At 42.8% G+C, this 26,957-nt stretch overlaps 2 protein-coding genes across 3 annotated transcripts; both read right to left on the bottom strand.

The window, feature by feature from the left end:
* Positions 1 to 240: 240 nt before the first annotated feature.
* Positions 241 to 3,116, bottom strand: LOC133893613 (CBL-interacting protein kinase 2-like). The gene is made up of 2 exons (XM_062334681.1): positions 2,864 to 3,116; positions 241 to 2,050 (listed from the first exon to the last, which is right to left on the bottom strand). The coding sequence occupies exon 2, from the start codon at positions 1,723 to 1,725 to the stop codon at positions 397 to 399; it is 1,329 nt and encodes a 442-aa protein (XP_062190665.1). The 5' UTR covers positions 1,726 to 2,050; positions 2,864 to 3,116; the 3' UTR covers positions 241 to 396.
* Positions 3,117 to 19,998: 16,882 nt separating this feature from the next.
* Positions 19,999 to 24,567, bottom strand: LOC133892624 (probable potassium transporter 9). Of its 2 annotated transcripts, none has more exons than XM_062333511.1 (10): positions 24,462 to 24,567; positions 24,144 to 24,239; positions 23,834 to 24,068; positions 23,496 to 23,741; positions 23,326 to 23,379; positions 22,514 to 22,774; positions 22,023 to 22,075; positions 21,809 to 21,932; positions 21,468 to 21,722; positions 19,999 to 21,243 (listed from the first exon to the last, which is right to left on the bottom strand). In XM_062333511.1, the coding sequence occupies exons 2-10, from the start codon at positions 24,180 to 24,182 to the stop codon at positions 20,162 to 20,164; spliced, it is 2,349 nt and encodes a 782-aa protein (XP_062189495.1). In that variant the 5' UTR covers positions 24,183 to 24,239; positions 24,462 to 24,567; the 3' UTR covers positions 19,999 to 20,161. The 2 variants fall into 2 exon arrangements, with proteins under 2 accessions (XP_062189495.1, XP_062189494.1); XM_062333510.1 differs by having other exon boundaries at positions 24,334 to 24,470.
* Positions 24,568 to 26,957: the final 2,390 nt, after the last annotated feature.

Raw genomic sequence — 26,957 nt, 5'->3', positions numbered from 1 at the left:
GTTTTAGCCTTGCATGGCCTAACGATATAAATTCTGTGTTACCTGGACACGAATTTTTGTCGAGTCGGACACTCGCGTATCCATGTCGGACTTCAAGTGGTATTTTACTTGTCCCAAATCTTTTTTTGCCGAATCGAACGCCTCGACACGAGTCAGACTCCGACACCCGCAGCCGTGTCCATGTAACACAGCATAAACTTGTTAACGCATACACAAACATGTTTTTAAATAAAATCTACCTTGGAAAATAACATAACACAGAAGTTTATATTATTAATGCAAGGGGAACAAAAACAACAACGAACAAGTAAAAACTACATAAATACATGAATGATCGGAAATTGTCTCGAATTACAAAATGTTGTCACAGTTTTAACAGAGCTGCTGCTGTTGCTGCTAGGGTTGCTCACCTTGCCAAGCCCATACTATGTCCTTTAGCGCTGGCCTCATCTCTTGGTTCAAGACCTTTTGGTACTCCAGGGTATCACCATTTGTCTTCTTTAACTCCACAAGATGGAAGGTCGGGGTAACCTCGAAAATCTCAGCGTCAATACCCATCACCCCTTTCCTTCCGAGCTTGGAACCTTCCATCTTCAACAAACCACCATCCTTCTTTGTGAGCTTCAATCGCAAGCTCTTTGCAATATCCTCGATCTTCGATAGTATTGTCGAGGTTGTGCTGATGGATGTGAATTTGGACTCCCTCTTTTTCTCAGTCTCAAACATACCTGAGAGGTCTAAGCCAGACGATAGAGAAATAATATCAAACGCATTCATGTTGGTGGGCTTCCTTGCTTCTTGTTGCTTGCTCTCTGTTGCCGCGGTGGTACTCGTGGAATCAAAATCTGTATTCATGTCCACAGGAGGGGCATCCTTTGCTTTTGGTAAATTATGCCTGAGTAGCTTTGCATCTAGACCCTTCCTAAACCATGGATTCTCCATGATTTTTTCCATCGAGATCCTTGTACTTGGGTTAGGATCAAGAATCCTTACCAAAAGCCTTCGGACATCTGTAGAAAACCAACTCGGACATTTAAACTCTGCTTTCCCAATCTTCTTGTACATATCCATCAAGTTTTTATCATGAAATGGGAGATACCCAGCCAACAACACAAATAGTATCACCCCACAAGACCATATGTCAGCCTTTGCACCTTCATAACCTTTTCTATTGATCACTTCTGGAGCAACATAAGCAGGTGTGCCACAGGTTGTGTGGAGCAGGCCGTCTTGCCTTTTGCATTCAGCAAGTGCACTTAGACCGAAATCTGAAACCTTCAAGTTGCTGTTCTCATCAAGAAGAAGATTTTCTGGCTTCAAATCACGGTGATAGACACCCCTGCTATGGCAAAAGTCCACAGCAGAAATTAGCTGTTGAAAGTACTTTCGAGCAGCATCTTCCTTGAGCCTTCCTCGCTTTACTTTGTTGAACAGTTCCCCACCTCTCACATGCTCCAACACAAAGTATATCCTAGTTTTGGTAGCCATAACCTCATATAACTGCACAATATTTGGATGCGTCACCAACTTCATTACAGAAATTTCTCGTTTGATCTGATCCATGAGACCAAGTTTCATAACCTTCTCTTTGTCAATCACCTTGATGGCCACACTTTCTGAAGTCTTAGTGTTTCTAGCATGGTAAACCTTGGCAAAGGTCCCTTGCCCAAGTAATTTTCCAATCTCGTACTTTTGCATCAAAACATTTCCTTTTTGCTCCGTCATTGTCCTGGATGTGTACTATGGACACAGAAAGCACCGACCCAAAGACTTGAAACGGGCTAAGGAGCCTGCAAGTGTTAGAAGACTTCAACCGTCTCCTCCAAGATGGTGGTCTAAGATGATGGCTGAGCTGCCACGTCGAGCCCCATTGTGCGAAAGCACAAGGAGCAAGAGCTGTGTATATTCTTGTGCTCCAATGTCATCAAGAGCTCCCAAAGAAGAAATATGGGCGGCTACCCTGCCTATTCCCTCACAAGGTAGCTCTCTAACATGCAAGCACATCTTTCTGCATTCCCTAAAGTGTTTCCTTCTTATTGAAAGCTCAATACTGTCAAAAAAAACATAATATGGTCAGTAATAAACTCATAGAACTACTTGGAAGTCAAAGAAATCCAACTAGAATCAACAGTTTATACAAAAAGAATGAGTGACCAATAAAAGGTAGTTCTTCTCGCAATAAAAAGTTCCCTAATCTTTCAAAACAGAACTGTCAAATATAAACTTTTGCCCCTTAACCAGATCATGGACGGCGTTAACCGAAAATCTACAAGCAGAAGCAGCTGCCTAAATTTCTAAAACACCAGAGGATCCTAGTCCTGTGATCTCTAAAACCTAACTCCCACAAGTCCACATCTGTAGAAAAGACAGTACCATGAAACAAACGGCTGGAGCTTGGGGGGAAAAAAACGAAATCTAGGAACAGCAATCGGGAGATTGAGATGCTACGTAAAATTCCTTGCCATGCATCTACCTCGTAGGAATATCAATATTTTATTTCCCATACTATATTCAACAAACTCGCATGGATCTGCTGTTGCATCGTGCGCAGAAGAAGTAACACGGGGGTAAAACAAATCTAGAAACACCCGTCTAACCAACTAGCTAAGCGGGGCGAGTCACTGAATCAATCAATGGATGGATGTTGCTAACGCTGAACAAAGTAAAAAAGAACATCAAATCTCTGTTCGCAATGTTCTTTCAAAAAAGGAGCAGTAAACTCTGTTCCTACAGAAGCACACTGAACTCTGAGCCCCGTGACCCCTAAAGATGGAGTTTTTGCGTACAGGGACGGATCAGGAACATCTCGATTATTGACAACAAATCTCAGGAAATGGATCGGGGAGAGAAACAGAACTAGTACCAGATCCCGACGGATGCGGACGTGAAGAAGACTGCGGCGGCGGTAGATCCCTTCCTCAAAGAAGAAGCACCCAAGTTAATCACCAACGACGACTCAGGCGCAGGAGGAGACGCGTAGTCGGAATCGGCTTCGCCTCCGGGTGGTGGCTCGAGAGTGTGTATGCAGCAGAAGGCAGAGCTTTGGGGTCCGGTGGTTTTATACGCCGGGAAGGGATCCCCCTACGAAACCTCCTGTTGGCCTGCCTGCCGTTCTTGCCGCCGGTTCGGTTAAATTACCGCTCACGCCCCCAATTAGGAGGGCCGGACCCACCAATTATTGTTGGCCTGGCCTGCCTCAGCTGCAATCAGTGAGCTGTCACCTCCCTGGATTCACTCATCCGCGTTTCATAATTTGGCATGTCGCACGAGAGAAAATTACGAATTGGTCTGCTCGGGTCGGCGCATGTGTATTCGGGTAGGGAAAAGTCAACAAATAGATAATATATGATATCGTATTTATTAAAATAGATAATATATTAATATATTTGTAAATTTAATATGTATATTCGGTAGTTCGTTTACCAAAAATCTAATTTCGACATTTTGTTTACCGAAAAAGATGTACCTAACAATTTTTAGCAATTAGATTAAAAAAATAAATTATATTTGACACTCAGAGATACCAAATACATCACATGGCTGTATTCGGCATGCGGCGGCGGCAGCCAGTCTGCAGGAAGCTAGCATTAGTACATATGTGTTTATGTTTTTATTTAATTCTTGATTTTGTTTGGGAATATAAAAGTAATTAAAAAAATCTAAATATTTTTATAAACAAACTAGAGTTCACTAGCAATCTATTTTAATTAGTTTGATCACAAAGTCTAAGCCAATATTTAACTAAAACTATCTAAATAAGCCTATTTTTTATCAATTCTATCAATTTTTACTGCCTCAAATAAATTCCTAAAAATCTAGAAAAAACCACTAATATTATTCTCGTGTGATATATTAATTTATAAAAATGTTTCCAGCCCTAGGTTATTTTGTGAAAAAAATAATTTTTTTAATGCTCCATTTATATCTATTTTTATCATGTCATGTAATATTCTCTTTTTAATTCAATTTAAATAAAAAGAAATTCAAACATGCACAAAACCTACCATCAAGGGTAAGTTAACCAAAAAATTATCATAACTAACCTAACATCATCATTGCATACGCAAAACAAGTGCATAATATATAATATGAGGCTTAATAGATGCATAGCAAGAAGTTCAGTAATTGTGTTATTTAATTAATTGGTTGTGTTTCTTTGTCATTGCTTGTCGATGATAACACAGTTCTCGAACCTCTCAGATTAATATTAATCTTCTTCTTGCTGTTCTATGTGCTTCATTTTTTTTCTTGTTTTCTCTTTCTGCTTTGAGAGATGACATCCACATTTGCATGTTTGTTATCTGGTTGTTTAAATTTTAGATATATCATTTGCCATATTTAATTGATAAATATTAAAACATGTCATATCACTACTGCTTTTAATCTCAGAAAAAAATATGTTTAGTTATTTATATGTATTGTTTTAATCTAGGCTTATAGATGCAAACATATACTTGTAGCAGTAGCCTAATTCGATAGATACAAACATATACTTGTAGCAGTAGCCTAATTCAATGGATGCAAACATATACTTGTAACAGTAGCCTAATTCGATGGATGCAAGCTCTTGCATCCACTTATATAGGTGAGTCCGTTTGTCAAGGTTACAAAATCACATTCAAACGAGCAACCAATCACAATCTTAACTCTTAAATTCACTTATACGGTTTCAGATTTAATCAGCTAAATACAAAACCAGTTCAGACTATCTAAATACATACAATCAATTAAATACTTTTGTGTGTGTGTGTATATATATATATATATATATATATATATATATATATATATATATATATATATATATATATATATATATATATATATATCATTAGTCGTCAGACCCGTACGGGTAACAATCACATCAAAGGCTCCGGTCCGGTTAGCAACATGTTATGGCCACGACGACTAATGGTACAAAGATTTGGCAAGCAAAAATGATTTCGCTACACGTTCTGAAAGTAAGATTTGGCAAGCATAAATGATCTTGGCATCCTGCATCTAGAAGCATGATATTTGTTTCAGGCTGCCATGGCGCGTGGTCCTCGCAATCCGCCTCTTCTTTTTACAGATAAGAAAAAGTTGCCCAGGTGCGTTCGCATAATTCAATAACATCTAATTAACAAGAATTGTTAAGGTAGGAAAAACTATGAAGCAAGCGTTTGGGGCAGGACATGCAAGGAGCTAGCCTGATTCTTACGGCTGCAAACAGGATGAATATTTTCTGACCGTCCAATCCTTAGAAGTAAATATGGAGTGATTACTATCAATATCTGATATTGTTTGATAATATTCGTGTTTGACTTCGGATATAAAAAAATATATAATATGATATAGGATGACCGATATCCGTTCGAAATATTTGAATGTTAGTTATTACGAGAAAAATTATTATGATTTCACTTAAACATATGATAATATGTAAACAAATAATACTAAATATTCTTATTTTTATGTCTCACCAATCAATCTCGATGTGCTTACTTTAATTGCACCTCTATACTATTTAATGTGTTGTGTGAGAATACAAATGAAGTAAAAAAATAATAATCTATCCGACTAACCGACATATATGTAACTATCCACTCCGACTTCGACTCTGATAAAATACATGATAAAAAAAATAATTATCCGATACCATTCATATCTAACTCTTACTTCGACTTAGAGAAAAAATATAAAATATTAATACAGAATAAGCTATTCCATCCATTTTTCAATATTAGCCACTTTTGACTAAACACGCATACTGAGGCATACCAAAGATAATATAAATTTTAAATGTGAAATGACAAAAATACCCTTAAAAACTAGCTAAAATATTCTAGAATCTACCGCAAATAAGTAGATAAGAGATATTTTATATGATAAAATTGAAAACTATGTAAAAGAAACGTGAAGTGACAAATATGTAAAAACAAATAAAATAATAAAAATAATAAGTATTGAAAAACGGAGAAAGTATATACTCTCGTTCCCATTCCATTACACCTGCTGCTTCTGCCGCTAGCTCAGTTTCTAGCTACCTCCACCCTTTCAAGAACCAATGACAAACCCCCACCGATGCATGCGATCTGGTGGCCGGTGTTGTTCGTTCGCCACCTAGATCGTCCACCTGTCTGGTGGCCGGCTCACAGGCACAGACTAGAGCTCGCCATGTCGCAGCTTCTGCTTCTCAGGCAGACGAAGGGTCGCTGTGAGGCACCGACGGGGGCGAGCTCAGCTGCTGCAGGGCGCGCCACGCGTCTGCTAGAAACAGCTAATCGTTGGGCCACCGAAGGATGCCGCCTAATTTGATGTACTTATTTACTCGTGAATTTCTTGGACGTCCCGCTCATTCAGCTCGGTTGTCGCTCGCGATCGATCCCAAGCCGTACGCGTCGTCATGGCTCATGAGGCGAGTGACTCATCATTTCCTCGTGCGTTAGTGTTTGCTCAAGGCGATCGCGTACGTAATCCATGAGTGCATGCATGCGAGCAAGCCGGAACGCCGATGGCATGTCCTGGAGTTTCAGTTTCAGGCAGAACGTTGCCTGTCCTCTTGAGTTTCAGGTGCTTTTTCTGAAATGGGAGAAAAAGGAAATGTGAGGCGAGGCGACCAGATTTCATTTGATTCTCTCTGTACCGGAGATGTAGTTCACCACTGAAGCAGTAGCGGTGACATTGCCGGGAAATGAAGCCAGCGAGGGACCATCTTCCGTCGCGATCAGCGTGGACCCGTCGTCAACGGTTGGATTTCTCTAGAGATGAATGAGATGTCGAGCGCTCCCACCCGGCTAGTACCTTCTAGCTTGTTCCTTGAGTAACGAATGAATGAGTGGCGGGTACGTGTGTTCTTGAATTCTGTCCAAGCTATAGTTATGGCTTGCACCGTCGATAAGTTTCCAAAGTGTAACAAATCAAAGAGCATAAGTAATTGGGTTGTATAACTTCAGATGTTTGTTGCTTTTCCAAGAGATAACAATATTAGACGCCTATTTTTTTAAAAGAAAAATAGATGGCGAATTTGAGATGTCGAATCGTGATCCAACGGGCTTCGTGCATCTTCAAACTCTAGTTGTCTCCAGCCGCCTCCCGCCTCACCACGTTGATGCCTCCCATCATCGGATCCTCGCCTTCCGCCACTCATCTCTAGCAGCGCTCCGTCCACGTATTTGCCACCGCCACACTAGTCTGTCTTCACCGAGCCGTCTCCGCTTACCAAATAATCTAAGGTTAAAAATATTTTTATAAATTAGTATATCATATGAGAAGAATATTAGTGAATTTTTTTAGATTTTTAAGAATTTATTTGAGACATTAAAAATTACTAGAATTGATAAAAGTAGGCTTCTTCAGATAATTTTAATTAAGTGTTGGCTCAGGCCTTTTTATCAAATTAATTAAAATGGATTGCTAGTGAATTCTAGTTTGCTTAAAAAACGTTAATAATTTTTTTACTACTTTTATATTTTCAAACAAAATTAAGAATTAAATAAAAATATATAAACACATACGTACTAATCGTCTTGCTAGCTCCCTGCCAACTCTCCGCCGCCACCGCCCGTGCATATTCAGCATGTGCACGTATTCGGTACCTCATCTAAGGTGCCGAACAAGGTGCAAAATATCGTATTCAGCATCTCATGTGCTGAAAACTGTTAGTCTATCCTTTTTCAGTAAATAAGGTGTCGAAATCAGGTTTTCGAAAAATGCGATATGTTGTCTATCTAAGGCGAAACAGGCATCAGTTGGCTGTAATTTGGGGTTGATTGGTCGGCTGCATCGGAGATTTCTGGTTCGACGTATGCATATAATCTCAGAAAAAAATATGTTTAGTTATTTATATGTATTGTTTTAATCTAGGCTTCCTAATTCGATGGATGCAAAGTAGTAGTAGCCTAATTCGATAGATGCAAGCTCTTGCATCCACTCATATAGATGAGTCTGCTTGTCAAGGTTACAAAATCACATTCAAATGAGCAACCAATCACAATCTTAACTCTTAAATCCGCTCATATGACTTCAGATTTAATCAACTAAATACAAAATAAGTTCAGTCTATCTAAATAAATACAATCAATTAAATATTTTTATTTTCAACGAATATAACTCTGCCTAGCATGTTTTTCATCAGCCCACATATATATATATATATATATATATATATATATATATATATATATATATATATATATATATATATATATATATATATATATATATATAGTATATATATATATATATATATATATATAGTATATATATAATATATATATATATATACACACACACACACACGGGTAACAATCACATCAAAGGCTCCGGTCCGGTTAGCAACATGTTATGGCCACGACGACTAATTGTAGAAAGATTTGGCAAGCAAAAATGATTTCTCTACACGTTCTGAAAGTAAGATTTGGCAAGCATAAATGATCTTGGCATCCTGCATCTAGAAGCATGATATTTGTTTCAGGCTGTCATGGCGCGTGGTCCTCGCAATCCGCCTCTTCTTTTTACAGATAAGAAAAAGTTTCCCAGGTGCGTTCGCATAATTCAATAACATCTAATTAACAAGAATTGTTAAGGTAGGAAAAACTATGAAGGCGTTTGGAGCAGGACATGCAAGGAGCTAGCCTGACTCTTACGGCTGCAAACAGGATGAATATTTTCTGACCGTCCAATCCTTAGAAGTAAATATGGAGTGATTAGTATCAATATCTGATATTGTTTGATAATATTCGTGTTTGATTTCGGATATAAAAAAATATATGATATGATATAGGATGACTGATATCCGTTCAAAATATTTGAATGTTAATTATTACGAGAAAAACTATTATGATTTTATTTAAACACATGATAATATATAGACAAATAATACTAAATATTCTTATTTTCATGTCTCACCAATCAATCTCTTTGTGCTTATTTTAATTGCACCTCTATACCATTTAATGTGTTGTGTGAAAATATAAATGAAGTAAAAAATAATAATCTATCTGACTAACCGACATCTATGTAACTATTCACTCCGACTTTAACTCTAATAAAATACATGATAAAGAAATAATTATCCGATACTATTCATATCTACCTCTTACTTCGACTTAGAGAAAAAATATAAAATATTAATACAGAATAAGCTACTCCATCCATTTTTCAATACTGATCACTTTTGATTAAACACGCATACTGAGGCATACCAAAGATAATATAAATTTTAAATGTGAAATGACAAAATACCCTTAAAAACTAGTTAAAATATTCTAAAACCTACCGCAAATAAATAGATAAGAGATATTTTATAGGGATAAAATTGAAAACTATGTAAAAAACGTGAAGTGAGAAGTATTTAAAAACAAATAAAATAATAAAATAATAATAAGTATTAAAAAATGGAGAAAGTATATACATCTCATTTCCATTCAATTACACCTGCTGCTTCTGCCGCTAGCTCAGTTTCTAGCTACCTCCACCCTTTCAAGAACCAATGACAAGCCCCCACCGATGCATGCGATCTGGTGGCCGGTGTTGTTCGTTCGCCACCTAGATCGTCCACCTGTCTTGTTGCCGGCTCACAGGCACAGACTAGAGCTCGCCATGTCGCAGTTTCTGCTTCTCAGGCAGACGAAGGGTCGCTGTGAGGCACCGACGGGCGCGAGCTCAGCTGCTGCAGGGCGCGCCACGCGTCTGCTAGAAACAGCTAATCGTTGGGCCACCGGAGGATGCCGCCTAATCTGTTGTACTTATTTACTCGTGAATTTCTTGGACGTCCCGCTCACTCAGCTCGGTTGTCGCTCGCGATGGATCCCAAGCCGTACGCGTCGTCATGGCTCATGAGGCGAGTGACTCATCATTTCCTCGTGCGTTAGTGTTTGCTCAAGGCGATCGCGTACGTAATCCATGAGTGCATGCATGCGAGCAAGCCGGAACGCCGATGGCATGTCCTGGAGTTTCAGTTTCAGGCAGAACATTGCCTGTCCTTCGAGTTTCAGGTGCTTTTTTCTGAAATGGGAGAAAAAGGAAATGTGAGGCGAGGCGACCAGATTTCATTTGATTCTCTCTGTACCGGAGATGTAGTTCACCACTGAAGCAGTAGCGGTGACATTGCCGGGAAATGAAGCCAGCGAGGGACCACCTTCCGTCGCGATCAGCGTGGACCCGTCGTCAACGGTTGGATTTCTCTAGAGATGAATGAGATGTCGAGCGCTCCCACCCGGCTAGTACCTTCTAGCTTGTTCCTTGAGTAACGAATGAATGAGTGGCGGGTACGTGTGTTCTCGAATTCTGTCCAAGCTATAGTTATGGCTTGCACCGTCGATAAGTTTCCAAAGTGTAACAAATCAAAGAGCATAAGTAATTGGGTTGTATAACTTCAGATGTTTTCAGAAGATACAGTGTTGCTTTTCCAAGAGATAACAATATTAGACGCCTGTTTTCAAAAGAAATATAGATGGCGAATCTGAGACGTCGAATCTGATCCAACGGGCCTCATACATCTTCAAACTCCAGCTGTCTCCAGCCGCCTCCCACCTCACCACGTTGATGCCTCCCATCATCGGATCCTCGCTCTCGCCTCTCGCCCTCCACCACTCATCTCTGGCACCGCTCCGTTCACGTATCTGCCACCGCCACACTAGCCTTTTTTTACCAGGCCATCTCCGCTTGCCATGGCACCGCCCATGGGTCGTCCTCCTCTGCCCTTGGCTGAAGGCGTCCCCACCGCTCTGACCCCGTGTCTATCTCCTCTGTTAAGCTAGTCTGTCGTCATCGCCCTTCCTTTAAACCTGTCGCCCGTCGGGAATTTGTCTCTGTCGCTAACCCATCATCTAATCATGCTTCTAAATTTCATACGTCTAAAATTTAGAAGACATGTAAAAATATTCTCACTTTAGCCAAGAAAAAATTCACCCCAAATTCATGTTAGTATCAATTAAAATCAAGACCCCGAAAGAAGAATACACAGAAAAGGCCCTTGCCGTTTGTTGGACCATAGCACGTTAGGGATCTAAATAGAATGAGGTGGAGACAGTTTTCGCCCCCTTGACCCGCCTACATCCGTTTGTCTCCCACCCCGTCCCGTCCCGTCTTGATTCGAGATCAAGTGAATTTTTTTTCTTATCCCTGCCCCGTCCTATTAAACCTCGACTTTGATCTGACAGGTACTTCGTTCTAACCGATGCTCCGTCCTACCTTGCCCCAATTAAAATGGGGGCGGATGAAGACCCCACAGGTGGGGTGAGAACTTAACCTCTATGCACGTCCACTTCAAGCTTCCGTCTCTGCCAAAGGTGCTCGCCTGCAATCACAGGAAAAGATTCAGGCGCCTGTTCCGTTCCGTCGCGGCGCATGCGTGCGGGCCCGCCTACTTCTCCGGTGGCGCTCCAGGAGCCGCTGCTGCCATATTGCTCGCAGAATTTCGTCTCCCGGTTCCGGATGCAGTCGTCGTCTTGACGACGACGCAGTAGCAGCGCTAGTTTTTGGCTGCCTCACATGGTGGACGAACGAACGGGCGAAGAAACATGAGAATATTTTTTTTTCACCTGTTCTGGCTGCATGCCCCTGAACACTGCAGGGCTTTCTTTAGACAGTCACCATGTGCAGCTTTCAGACAAGGCTGAGGATTGAACCAAACTGTAATACTGCAACGCTGATTTTTTGGGGGGTCTATCTACTGCAACAGTGCAACTCTTGCAGTTGCTGCTTTCATCTGTCAGCCTTCCTATCTTAACCAACGGCAAGGACTGGATGCAGAATCATAGTACTAGTATTTGTGTTGCAGATAAATGGCTATCCTTTGATTGGATCAACGGCTAACTGAATCAACGGCAAGGACTAGATGATCCTGGGCCAAGTATGTTCTCAAATTGTAGACCACTCAAATTGTGGGCTACACAAACGAATGGTTGCTGTCAGAGCTCATTAAACTGATACTGATACACCTTGTTTAGATTCCCTGAGCTTTCGCTGCTTACAGGAGCAGATGCTAGCCACACCATGTGATGTTGCTTGACTTTAAACAACTCAGCAAATTGCGGGTATGTATGTAACTATTATCATGTTATGTTAGATGGCAGCATTGTGAGTATGTAAGTGAGAATTGCAAGCATGTATGTAACTGCGAATTGGGAGTATGTGTGTCCATGAGAGACTGACCTTCCACCGCTGACAATCACGCCTCATGTCATCAAGGCCTAAAAAAATAGTAGTACAATTTGATGAGTTGAGCATCACCTACTCAGGTTAAATGGCTCATCTGGAAAAATAAAAAGCAAGTTAAATGGCTCTGAAAAAATTGAGAAGTTCCATACAAGATCAGATCAGAGCACTGGTTTCTCTTGCAATTTTTTTCCTCTCAAGAAAACGTGCTTTCTGTTTCGTCGATCAAAATAATGAAAGCAGGATAAGTGACCTCAAATGCCTGCATGCAGTGCTTCAAAACTATGTGCTAGTTTTCTCAAAAGATTCTGCACATTGGTGGCCATTTCCTATCATGATGATGTCATGAAGTGGCAGAGACCAAGTCATTTTCAGCAGCTTAGACTAATTGTCTATCAGTGACAAGTACAGACAATTGGAATCAAATGGACCCTAACCGTGTTCGCAAACGCGGGTCTTCCTTTTTCAATTGTTACCTGTCCGGATCAGTCGGCAATTAGCAATTGCACTGCAAAATATCTGCTCTACTTTATATTTCGGGTATACATCATTCGGTTTCAGAACAGACAAGCAACTAAGATTTCACCATGGTGTAAACAAGACTTTGCTCAAATGATGACACAATTAAGAATCTATATACAATGGACTTGTAAGGAAAAATGAGGTACAGATAAGCATGGCAGTTTGTTTTTTTGTGTTACGGTTCTATTAATAGCATTTCCACACCACAGTAGCCATCCAATTTGACCAAAACCAGAAATTTTAAGGAAAAATGTTGCGAATATGCCGTACTAAATTGTTTCATTAGGTTAAGGAAAAAACGTGAGATGAAATTTGACTTGGAAACCGCACTGCAAGTCAGAGAAGAATGCCAAACCAAAAATTGGCTATGCCCATAAAATTTGCTATTATTTAGTTCTAAGACAAAATTTGGTAGGCCAAAAAAAATTTGGCACCCCCAGACGTTCCTTCACAAACTGCTGGCAAGATCTGGGCGCTGAATTTGCTCTCCCTAGCTGCTCCGGCAGCCAAATCCCATGCAAGGACATGTTGCAGCAAAGTATAGAACATGCTAAAGCACACTAATGGTTGGAGCATAACCTTCAGATGACTGTATCTCTTAAACCGTGGTTCTAATTCGTAGTCTATCTAAATTATCGTATTGCTTACAATTTAATCAACAAAACAAGACCCATATTATCTTTATTATAGGGATAAAAAATTTAGCATCACGTGAAACCCACATATCATAATCACTACTTTAAGTTATTAGGCAACATTTTAATTATTTGGCTTGGCTGTGATCCAAACAAGTCTACTTCACCAAAATTTTGACCATGCCCTGGTCGTGACCAAATTTTGACTAGGCACGCTAGTGGCACAAACCAAACAGCCCCGAAATGCATCTAACCTAAACTTGTTGTTTATCTCCAAACCACCAGCCAAAAAGCACTTCCTGGTGCTTTCGCTTGAAGTAAGCAATTAGGCTCAAAACAAACAAACATGAAACATATAAAAATCTCTCAAATCGCTGAGAGCCGCAGAAGTTGTTGTCATAACGATTGATTAAGATATGGAAGGGGAAACGAATTGATCTCCTACCAAATAACCAAAACAAGAATCTTTTGTACTCCTTCCTGTACATGCAAAATGGTATGATGGAGCACTAGACAACTCTATGTTTTCCACTGCAACTGGTTAGCAAAACAGACAACACATGCAGCAGAAAATACACCATCATCACCCTACAATTCTACAAACAACGGAGCCTGTCATATGTCATCATTGTCAAGTTTGCCGCAGTAGCGACAAAACAACTCTGACTTCACCACGATGAATCTTAGCCTTTGCCTCAATATCACTTCACCCGACGCGCACGGTCCCAACCGAACTAGAATGATGTGTGTCATCATTGCCAAGCTTGATTGATCGCACACCAACAACACAACTCCGATTCCATCCTAGCATGCTCATCTGTCATGAAGCGTCATGGAGCGCGGCTCCATGATGGACCACTACCAAGTGGTCACCAGGTCCTAAACAACCAAGGGGAGATGCTCTCCTCCATCTGCAAGACACGCCGCACATAGCTTGCCACTGCGAGGTTCAGCTCAACTGACAGACATAAGCTTTGACTGCACCCGATGGTGTCATCGTAGCCGCCAATCTGACCAACACCTGCAGATATCTAACATGGGACAGTAAACTCTAAGGCAACGCCTCTAAGGAGGACACGACATCAAAGACGTAGTCGTTGCCCGATCCGACAAGCTAGATATGAGTTTTCACCTGGAGAACCTGCTGATGGTTAGGGAACATGGGCACATTAGCAACGCCTCCAAGGAGTGGAACGACACCTAAGGGCATTGTCATTGTCGGCAGCGATAAAACACTGAGTAGGATTTTTCTCACTGAGACCTCGCACCACACGAGTCGTCGCCTGCTCAGACAAGTAGCAGGAGCGCCGACGCACTGTTGACCCTCAGTAGGAGAAGCGGATGTCTGCGCATGCACACACTACCACAGATGTCCACACCATGCGCACCCAGGCCGCTGCTAGCCCGTGCCGTCGCGGCCGATAGGCAGATCTGAAGGTGTGCAACTCATATCTAGCTAGAGAGGTAGCAGATCTAGCTACCAAAGGGCCAGCACGTAGCTACAACACATAGAGAAGAAGGGGGGAGGGAGGGGGGAGGGAGGGGACAGCACAAACACCGCTTGGCATCGCCATTGGCTGCTGCCACTGTCGGGCAGCAGCGATGGAGCAAGGGCAGGGCAGTGTGCCTTTCTGAAAATGCATCTAGACCTCCTATATGGGTTTTGATGATTAACGATAAACAATTAAGGAAATAATATATTCGATGAGTATTTCAATAGGTAAAAGTCTCATTAATATAAGTGACACGATGTTGGCGACTACGAAAAATTAAGAGTAAATTTTAAAACTCTATAACTATTTTAACACATGTTGCATAAAACTATAACTTATGTTGCTCATTTCAAAGACCAATAACTATTTTGACACATGTTGTAAAAAACTACAACTTTCTCACCGTGGTCCCACCTGTCATCCTCTGGCAATAGGTGGGCCCACGGTTATTCCACCTATTACATGCCATAGAGGATGACAGATGGGCCCACTGTGAGAAAGTTGTGGTTTTTTATAACATATATCAAAATAATTGTAGGTTTTTGAGATGGGTACCAGAAGTTGTAGTTTTATGCAATATATGTCAAAATAGTTGTAGGTTTTTGAAATTTACTCACAAATTAAAGAAATAAGATAGTGAACGGTTTTACTCCTTAAATTACTCTTTTATTTTTGAAATTGAGTATAAAATTGTCGTATTATTAAGAGGGGTCCAACGCTGTAGTTTGGTCATAAACTTAGTGCTAAAAAAGATCTACACTCAGTTTAGAGATCAACACAAGTTCACAACACGAACACCGAGTCAAAATGTTCTTAGTGAAGTTAGATGTTTCGATGTAAACATCGGAACTTTCGATGTAGTCAAATAGTCTAAACTTTCAGAACATGGGGTTCTTGGGTTGGAATCCTTTTTAGCATCGGATGTTCCGATGTTTTCATTGAAAGTTCCGATATAGGTCGAAAGTTTCGATGTAGGTCGAATGGTTCGATTTTCTCAACTATGGAGGTCTCGGTCTTGAATTAAAATCCAATATCAGATGTTCCGATGGTTGGATTGGATGTTCCGACTATTTTCTGTGAACATGGACCTTTATGTTTCGATTTAATTCTTCATATCGGATGTTCCGATGGTTGAATGAGATGTTCCGATCAGGTTCGGGACATCTAGTTTTTGTAAAGATGGACCTTTTTGTTTCGATTTCATCGGATGTTCCAATGTGTTACTTTTATTAGGTCTGGGTTGGCTTTTGAAGTTCAAATATGTTATTTGAACTAATCGGATGTTCCGATCGTGGGGATGGGAACTTCCGATGTGGACTGAAAATGTGTCCAACGACTAGTTTTTGAAGATATCTATTTATACACCCCTTCCCCCTCTCACTCTTTTAACCCTACCATTTCGAATATGAGAACTCTCCAAAGCTAAAAGCCACTCTCCTCTCCTAAGAAAGCATTCCATCTTTTGAGAGAAATTTGAAAAGAGAGATTGAGTGCTAGGAAGCAAAAGTTGATATTTGAGCACTATTTGTCATCTCCAAGCTTTTATATCTGCATTTGTCTCTCTTGGAGTTTGAGGACTCCTAGATGGCTAGGAGTCTCTCACAAGCCACCAACAAGTTTGTGATGCATCGTGAGAAAGTTTGTTAAGGCCAGATTTTGCCTCCGCAAGGGAATAAATACCACAAAAAAGTCGAGGAGTATTTTGTGCAATCTTAGGAGGAAAAGGGTTGAAAGTGACCCGGCTCAAGTGTGATTGAGCCTCTCAACGGTGATATAGGATCCTCTTAAGGATCTAAACTTTGGGAACAACATCGACATGTCTCCGTCTTTCGATTATTTCTCATATTTCATTTACTCTATTGCAAGTTCATAATTTTTTTTTAATCCTAGTTGTTTATAACTCATATAGGATTTCACCTTGTTACTTACTTTAGAGTAGCTTTAATTTTGTATTTAATTTCTTTAAGATGAAGTTTTAGGGCATGTTTGTCCAGTTGTGGATTCTGAAAAACAGTTTTTGGCTTCTGAATTATGGAAAGCTGGATTGTGGAAAGCTCAGAGATGTTTGGCAACCTGGATTCTAGTGGGTTGGATTTCTATTTGTGCATGTCAAAAGTCTAAAATGACCTCAAAAGCTAGATTGTCATGTCACCTCTGGGCCCACCAGTCGTTGACCAATAGCAGGGGAGAGCTTAGTCGTGGCCCACACGACCTCACTGGCGGCAAGCGGCGCTCTGACTTGCTCGAGTGGTGGCCTAGGCGGCTTCATGGGACCCTAGCGGTCCTCCCAGATACTTGAGCCTGGGCACGGGGTGTCCGGGCGACGACAGTGGCCATGGCGCCCGACAGCGGAAAAGGAGAAAGGGGCGTGGCTCGAGCGTTTGTGGGGTACAAGGGTGCGCACCGAGCTTTCAGTTGAGGCAAAGGGGGTTCGAGGAGTCCCAACGATGGTGAGGTGCTTCGACAGAAATGGTGAGATGGCGGCGGTGGTTTTTCGACGATGGATTCCTGTGATTGACCAAGGGGATATGTTTTAGGGGTGAGGGAGATGGTGTTGGCGCGAGGGATTGGCCAGAGCAGACGAAGATGACACACCCGATTTTCATTGAGGCAGCAGTGGCCGCTCGCTCTTGTGTGGCTCGGTAAGATCGGCGGTGGCCTGGAGTGTGCCAGCGTTGGTGAAGAACAGAGCGCGAAGCTCAGTGGGTTCATGGCGGAAGGACCCCACTAGTGGCGATTCCAACGACAGCTCGACCAACGATTCTAGAAGCACGTCGGCATGGATGGGTCTCCAGCGGGGAGATACGAAGAAAAAATGATTCGCTGTTGAGATTGTAATGACACTGGTGGGTAAGTACATTAAAAATTCATACCCATGTTGGTTTCCTTAGATTCCACAATATGTAAAAACTGCTCTCCACTGGATTGTGGGATTATGACAATCTAGCAAGCGGATAGTGAAATCTGGATCCTAAAAGCTGCTTGTTTGTTTCCATTTCAACTTATAAAAACCGCTTTCCACAACCTGTAGTAGAAACAAACATGTCCTTAACTTGTTTAGAGAAAAATTAGAAAAATACATATTCACCTCCTCTAAACTGTCATCTCAATTATTCACTTTCAGTCCCGCGTCGTCGTCCGATGGACGACGGTGAGGGGGTACAGGCTCACGTCTGTCCTCTAGTTAATAAGCATCTTTGCCAACGGATCTTTAATTATACATCTGTTATGATGCCTGACTTTTTGTCATACATGTAGAAGATTATACAAGACATATCAGTAGACCAAACCAGGATTTTTTTTTCTTTTTTGGACATTTAAGGAGCAGAACCACGTCAATTAAAATACAATATGAGCTGCTGAAATCTTCCTGAGATATTGCATTCGCAGATTACGTTGTTCGCTCTTTCAACGGGGCTAATGAAATGTAATTACCACACTCTGTCAGAAAAAAAATATGTAGCTAATACTAGAAGTATAGTAAAAGAAACCGTGTAGGGCATGTCAAATCTGCAATCAGTTATATCATAACACGATGCTAAACTCTAAGCAACATGATTATGTCACTAATTCAATTCATTCGCTGCAATGATCATTGATTAAGAGAAGCTTTAGCAGGGCAACCATGCCCTCGGAATCTTGAAGACAATGGATTTTTCAGAGAGAGGAATCTAGACTACACTGCTACACAGGAACATTTTGAAAACTATACAGGCAATCGACACTGCAAACATTGACACGGACTCACGGAGCATGCTTCCCAGTTATCTCATCACAAAAGCAAGGGTTTTGCAGGGCCTTGGTTACCTCTGACTGCGCTGCATCCGACGGCGCCCGAGACGACGGGAGGGGATCACGCCGGAGACAACTGCGCTTCAGCAATTCGTAGGATTCTCGAGGTCACGGCCCACGAGTCAGAATTCACGTCGAGATCGAGAAGATGGTGAGACAGGAAGGCAATCGTGTATGTTTTGTAGGACGATGACGATCTAGGCATGGAAACAGGTTAGGTCAGAGCTGGTGGGGCAAAACCACACTTGATCTGAAACCCCACGGTCTCAACCCAACCCAAAATCCGATAGGTAAACGGGTGAGATTTAGGACCCGCATTTGCCGGTGCCCGTCGGGTCGCAGGTGCCTAGCTATGCCCTCATCCTGCTATGGCGACGGGGCGGTCGGGTGGGGAGGCTGGAGAGGGATGACGGTGGGTAGGCTGGGGAGGAGCCATGGGGAGGCCAAAGGGATGACGGTGGCCTGGCGGTGAGGCCCTGGAGGGGAGGTGAATAGGAGGTCGGCCAGAGGGCGGTGGCCGAGCAAGGAGACTATGAAGACGGCGTCGGGCAGGGAGGCGGGGTGCGGCGTCGGGGCGGCCAGAAATGGACTCGACAGGTGACGACCGCTGGCAGGGAGACCGGGCGCCAACCAGGGAGGCTTGAGTCGAAGCCGACACTGGGAGGCGGAGGGGAGGCTGGGGTTTGATGGGCTAGGTTGATTTGAATGGATTTTGGGCGACCCGATGGGCCCCTACGGGTGAAATTTAAAACCTGAACCCGACCTGATCCGATTCAGATACCCGACCCAACGGACCCATATGCGAAAAATGAAATTTAAACTTGGAACTGTCGAGTGTAGAACCCGCGTGTACCCAGACTCACGAGTCCTATTGCCATCCATAGGACGATCCTATGATGGACGACAGAGATGGGCTGGGTGATGTGAAGGAGGGAAAGGCCCGTAAAAGTTTGATCCCGTTTTCTCGTTTTAGGGTTGTTCGGCTTAATTTAACAGGGAAAATCTGATGCAAACATCAAACTCCCACCGTCAAATCATAATCCAAAGGTTAATATTTATCACACCATCCCACTTAGATGCAGCTATCCAGATTTTACCATAGTGAGGATTTTGTGTAAAAGTGCTTGATTAGATAAGGGAATCCTGTCTATCTGTGAGTGAGTCGCTAGATTAGACTATGACGGTTATCATCTATTGTTTACACATTTGCACCACATAGCTTATTTGCACCTAATATTTTTTTTCTTAATTTCATAAGATCGAGTGGCATTTCCACGGGTGCAATGTTTTGAAATGGTATTTATCAAAATTTTCCGAGAATCTGTTCTAGTTACCGTAAACATTGTCCAATCATGAGTTTGGATGCAGTGCGTCCGTGCACGATCAGTTTTCTTCCGATGCAATGCTTTGAAACGTGGATGAATCATCTTGTTGCATATATGGTGCCATCGAGAAATGTCAGGGCATCGTTGCATTGCATCACATTACAATTTACATCAGCATATTAACATCTGCGTACTGCACACAGGCAGAGAGATCCATAGTTTCAAGCCGTAAATACCGCGCGCCACCGCGTCCTCATAGCACGTAGACCATGCCGACCTCGAGCAGGGAAGCCGGCGGCACGCGCAGCGCCACGTCAGGGCCGCGGCAGTTCCGCCGCAGGAAGTTGTACCCGACGCCGACGGCGAGCTTCTTCAGCAGTGACGACTCGGGCTTCGTCTGTACGTGCGAGTGACCCAGTATGAACGCCGTGCCGGCCTCCCGCGCCTCGCACAGCTCGTGCAGCTCCTCCAGCACGCGCTCGTCCACGCGGGGGCTCGCTGCCGCGAATCTCACCTGCTTCTTGATCGCCGGCCCCTGCGCCGACGCGGCGAGCTCTATGCCGTTCGGGCTGTATATGCCCGCGCTCATCTCGACGGACGACGCGCCTTCGTGGGAGTCGTCGTAGTCGAGGTGGCGTCGCAGCGGGTTGCTCCCGATGACCGTGAGCGCGTTCTCTCGCTCGTAGCTGCTGTCCCGGCGCTCGGCGTCGCTGCACCGGAACAGCGCGTCGAGCTTGATGAAGGTAACGAGGCTCTCGACGAGCTCCGTCTCAAAGGAGTCCACGTCCTGGTGCACGTCGCGGTAGCCGTACCGCACGATGCACCGGTAGGACCGATGGCCCGGCGGGCCGACGCGACCAACGAGGTAGCGCTCGGCGGGGAGAACGTGCGGCACCGGCACGGACTTGACGCAGACGAAGACGAGCACCCGGTGGAACGCCGGGAGGTTGGTCACGAAGCGGCAGAAGTTGGCCGGGACGCCAGAGGTCAGGTCCGTGTAGACGAGGCCAATGCCCGGGACGCGCACCATGCCGAGCTTGTCGCCAAGGGCGAGCAGCCACTCCAGGGTCACCTTGTTGTGCAGGTCGAACTCGTACTTCTTGATCGTCGTGTGATGCCACACGAACATGACGGCCAGCAGGATGAGCGCCAGCAGGATCGGCAGCCACGCACCCTCCAGGAACTTGATCAGCGACGCCGAGAAGTAGAGTGCCTCGATCGAGCCGAAGAGGAGGAGGAACACCAGGGCCCACGCCGGCGACCGGTGCCAGCACAGCATGATCACCAGGGACATGAGGCATGTCGTCACCAGCATCACCGTGATTACCGCCAAGCCTGCACAAGAATTCAGAAATCAAGCGATATGAACATTGATATACTAACGGATCATCTGCAAGAACAACACATGTATTGCGAAAGAAAATTCAGGTACATTGTTTGATCAGTTCATATACACTGTTTTTTTAGGGGGGGAAAGTTCAGGTACATGGTTATTACTTATTGAAGAAAGTACTAGAAAAGTTGGAAAATGAATATCAGGTAGCTTATAGGATGCTTACCAGATGCATTTCCCATGCGCTTTGTATTGCGAAAACCGACAGTCACAGCAATACAGAGGATCATGAGCATCCAGTTCACCTCAGGGATGTATATCTGTCCATGAATTTTGTCAGACGTGTGCACAACTTTCACCCTGGGGAAGCAACTTAGGGACTGGCTCTGGTTGATAATGGAGAACGTTCCACTGATGATTGCTTGGCTTCCGACAACCGACGCCAGAATCGCCAGCACAAGCACAGGCCACCTGACACTCTCTGCAATCGCACAGGCAAAATTGCTGTGAATGTCTGAAACTCTGAATCTGCAGAAGGGTACAGTAAGAATTCACCAGCCAATATACCTGGAACTGCGATGTAGAATCCTATTTGGTAGCTTGCGTCAAGGTTATGGTGTTTGGACAAATAAGCAGCTTGACCCATGTATCCCAGAATCAGTGAAGGGTACACTAGAGAAGTGAAAGCAAGCTGCAAAAACAAGGATCAGACTTCGTCACTTCAAATCTAACATGCAAATATTTATAGAGGTATTTGAAGTGCAGGGCCAGCGAGAATTGCCTGGATTGAACTGTAGGAGAAATGGCCCAGATCTGCAAACATTGCTTCAGACCCTGAATGCCAAACATGTTGGATCATGTTAACTTACGCCTTACCCTGTGTCACAGCTCTTGCAACTTGCAAATTAAAGAAGAGTAAATTTCACAAACCTACATCTATTTATATCTTTGTAACGCAAAATTACAACTTCTGAGACTTATTTCACAAAACTGCAACTACTTGTGCCTTTGTAACGTAAAACTACAACTTTTTGGCCTAGTTACACCCGTCGGCCACACTTTTTTAGCATAATGGGAAAAACGAGTAATGTGTGACTGACGGGTGGGACCAGACCAAAAATTGTAGTTTTGCGTTACAAATGGTAAGTAGTTGTAATTTTGTGAAATGGGTCTCAGAAGTTGTAGTTTTACGTTACAAAGGTACAAATTGTTCTAGATTTTGTGAAATTTACTCATTAAAGAAATTGTATTATCAGCAATACTGTTTTTTACCTGTCATGCATAGCAAAATTCCTCCCAGGGACATCCAGCCAGACTTCCTGGTCTTCTTCAGGAATTTGAGCATGTAATAGGGATTTAGGGCCTGGTAAACTTGAGGGTTCCAGTGGATGATGTTATACAGGCCGATTGCGCTCATGCAGAGTAGCCAGGACAGAATTATCGGAGCGAAGAGAAATCCGACACGGTGGGTGCCATAATGCTGGAGAGCAAACAGGAATACTAATATGGAGCAGGTTATCGGGATTACGGCGTCTGCATAAGAAAAACAGAAATGAGCATGGTAAGACTAGTGTTTTTTAAGATCCAGATGAAATGTTTTTGAGACCTAACCTAAGACAAGCAGCATGTGAATGTGGTGATGGGGATTGGAGAAGAAATACAGTCACATGGCATCCAAAAGTCTACTTGCCCATATATAGTTTCCTTTCAGATACAGTTTATGAAGAACTTCCTAAGTTCAGATCTAAAATTCCAGATAGTCATGATTTGTATGTAGCTCTGTTTGAGATGCTTTTACTGATAAGTGACAACTGACAAGTGGGACCTATAAATAGGTGGTTGCAGGAAATGATACTGTAAACTAGGAAGAAGATCCTCCAATTCTGGAAATGGAATTTATTCTGTTCTAGTTGTATATAAAAACTACTATTTTGCTAATCTCTCACAATCTTGCATTATGCGTAGGATTCGTTATGTATATTATTGGTATCCTTATGAAGGATGCTGAACAGACACTTGAATTCAACTACATGACCTATAAAAACTTGAAGCCATAAATTGAGCACACATAATTGTGAACTTACACTCATGCTGATCTTTGGACAAGGAGAGCTCAAGCCCTGAAACAGCTGAGAACACTGCAACAGGCAGAACAGATAGCAGTAAGTCCAAGGTAAGTAACTGAACCATCAGCTTCTCACGAACCACCACCGAATCAAATAAGGGGGCAAGCCAATGGACTGAAGGTACGTACCAGATAGCGCCGGTGTGAGGACGCCGTCCCCAATCACCATGCAGGTGCCGATCATCACCATGACCAGCAGTGCGGTGTGCAGCTTCTTATGCTTCTCCAGCCACACCTTGATTCGTGACTTCTCGGAGACTTCAGGTGGGCACTCCAGCTTGTAGGTGGAGAGCTCCTCGTCGGCAACCTGCCTGTTGGGGAGGAGGCTCACATTGGCGTGCCGGCAGATCAGAGAGTACAGTGCGAAGGTGCCTCCTGCCAAATCCAAAGTCGCAACAACACATGAGCTCACCTCAACACATGCCCGTTTCAGAATCTTGCAGTGGGATGGATCAGTGGTTGCTCACCCTCGCCGTTGTCGTCGGCGCGCAGGACGATGGAGACGTACTTGAGGAGGGGGATGAGGGTGAGCGTCCAGAAGACGAAGGAGAGGGCGCCGAAGATCTCCTCGTTGGTCTCGGAGTGCTTGATGTCCTCGGCGAAGGTGCTCTTGTACACGTACAGCGGGGAGATGCTCAGGTCGCCGTACACCACCCCCAGGCTCTGGTACGCCAGCAGCAGCGTCGTCCGCCATGGCTCCCTCTGCAACCAACACACCAAGCTCTGCTCAGCGTTAATTAGAGCTGATCGATCCTAGCACAGTTGGAAATTGCTGACCTTTCGGGGCGCCATCCCTACGCCAAATTCAGGATCCATGTCTCCGAGATCAAGAAAGCCTGCTAGCTAGCTCCTGATCATCAAGCCACGCCTCTCCTGCTCCAAGAAACGCGTCAGCACGCGAACAATGTCATCAACCGTGCCGATTGGGTCGGGCAGGAACTGGAGAGACAAACGAAGTTAAATGGACCTCGCAACGAGCGAGAGCGGACAATGTGAGGACCGCAGTCGCAGTAGGGAGTAGGGAATCGGGAAGGGAGAATAAAATATGAATGCGAGGAGGGGAAAGCGCCAAGAGATCAAGGAAGGGAGGCATACATATCCAGGCGAAAATAAAGTTGGTGAATGGTGAAGCTGGAGCCCCACGGGATCGCTGTTCGATAATGGGTGGAGGCAAGGCAGTGGAATGGAAACAATGGGCAATGGGCACGTGTGGTGGGGATGAGCACACCTACAGCTACAACTCTAGTGCTCAACTGCTCACTCCTCCCCTGCCTAACTTCTTCACAAACAGAGAGATAAAGTTGGCATGACAAGAATGATGGGATTGAAATGATATACTAGTAATCTAGATCAGATAGGTGCATCTTTACCAAGTTGCATCACCGATTGCACATAAAAATCCAAGGGCTGCATTGTGCAGCATGTCCGCATGTATTATATTAATATTTAAGAGGAAATGAGTCATTATTAAAATAATTTAGGCTACTATTGTTACGCACATCTAAACGGTTAAACTAAATACTTTATATCAAATACAATTAATATAATAGATTAAGAAGCACAGAGTAATTTAAGATCTTCGTATTATATTTAGCAGGCAAGACACAATAGGAAGATAAAATAAATCTATTTTGATTTTTAGTAAGATGTCTACACCTGACACATAATTATGACAGTTAATCTAAATATATACAAATCGAACCAATACATATATATGATTCGGATATAAGTTTATAGCATAAATAAATTTCTCTTCCATTAGTATAATTTTTATCTCTTCTTCTAATTTTATACATTTTGTAACTAAATGTCACTAGCCTCGTAAAAAATAAAAAACTAATTTTTATTTAAAAATTATCGTAACAAAATATTACAGTAAAATTAGTCACACTATTAACCCGTCTGCCGTCCCTTATAGTTTTGTTGGTAGCTTTCACTGCATAATGCAGGCCAGGAAAGCCTCCCCTGGATCCTTACTGTGTCAACGGTGGGGCTCATGATGTTTTTTTCCTTTTAAAGAAAGTTTTATTATTTTTTATTATCGTAGTAGCAACACTATATAACCATATAAGAGAATATTTTTGTCTCCGTATAACTAAGATATACATAGTCAAAAAAGAAAAAACACAAACTAGGACAAACACACGGCTCTGAAAAGAAAACAATTTGAAGAAGGTCTAAGATGGCAAATAAGCTATAACAAAGTCTAGACTGCCGTCAAAACGGGTAAACAACACCCTAACTAACCGTTTCAAATGCGCACACACTGTAACCACCGTATGTTGTCGTTTCTGTCGCTACAGAATAGACTACATACAAAACTACTGTGTAAAAAAATAACCTGCAAACGAAAGAAACACTTCTTTTGATTAATAAGAATATCATTTTTATATAACCATATAAATCAATAAAAGGAGACAGCCGCCGCCATTAGATCAGCTTTTCCTCTCTTTTCGTTAAAGACTCATTATATATATAGCTCGTGTCTAAATAGAATCTAATAATTTTCTTTTACCGCACCAGTGCAAGAAGCTAGTGATGCTGATGCCTGAAAAAGATCCAACCTTTTTCGGTCAGTTATTCAGAGTTTGTGTTTTCCAGAAACGAAGTTGTTCAGAGTTTGGCAGGAGGATAGGTCAAAATCGGCCAGAAACTGGCTGATGGTAACGAATAGGCAACAACCCCAACAGAGATCAAGCGAAGCAAGAGACCGCCAAGTGTCACACTCAGTAGAATTGAAAAGATTCTCTCTCTTTTTCGCTGAAACTTCAATGAATGAGCAAGGGAACAGCGACAGGTAACAGCACAACATCCAAGAGATTCAACGCAAAATTCTGGCCTAGCGATGCAAGAAACGCCTGAAGAGTGAAGAATCGACGATGCACGAAATCATGGACCAGCTCAGGAGAGAAAGATTTGTGCAAGTCCCAGAAATATTCAGGTTTTCCGGGCGAGAACGAAGAGAACTGAACCTTGACGCAACAGAATGCAATCAAACACCAGGCCAAGGGCGTACCAATCATCATGAAAAGATGGGCTGTGATCTCCTCGTGGATCTCGCAAATCGCGATGCACACCACATGAAGAGGAGTGCAGTCAACGGAAGATTAGCGAATCGGAATCGTATCCTGCTCTCCTATACTGCAAGTGTATATATACTACTTGCTGCAAATAATACCACTTTTAAATTTAATTTAATTTCTGATACAATATAAATATATACATATAATTAATTATCAACTAACTCGGACGAGTCCCGACAAGATTCAAGTAGAATCGACTATAATTCTAGCAACCTCAATCAACCTCGACTAGATACTCGAGAAAGATCTTGAGTAACTCACTCAAAAAATATATCGACTAAAACACTCGAGTAGTATATCGATTAATTCACTCGATTAATAAACTCGATTAGGATTGCAGTGTATGTACCCGATGACGATGTGAGATGTATAAGCCCTCGTGATATTGATGCAGTAGCCGATGATGAAGATAAAGTAGTAGAGTAGATCATCCGGACAGGGCTCTTGGTTACACGTTGAACCGAATACTCTAGGTCAGTATATTTGGATCTACTAAATAACTTTTTTT

This window comes from Phragmites australis, chromosome 15, assembly GCF_958298935.1.
Source record: "Phragmites australis chromosome 15, lpPhrAust1.1, whole genome shotgun sequence".
Lineage (NCBI taxonomy): Eukaryota > Viridiplantae > Streptophyta > Magnoliopsida > Poales > Poaceae > Phragmites > Phragmites australis.
Note: the sequence above shows the minus strand (reverse complement) of the source record. Positions and strands in the feature narration are given on the sequence as shown.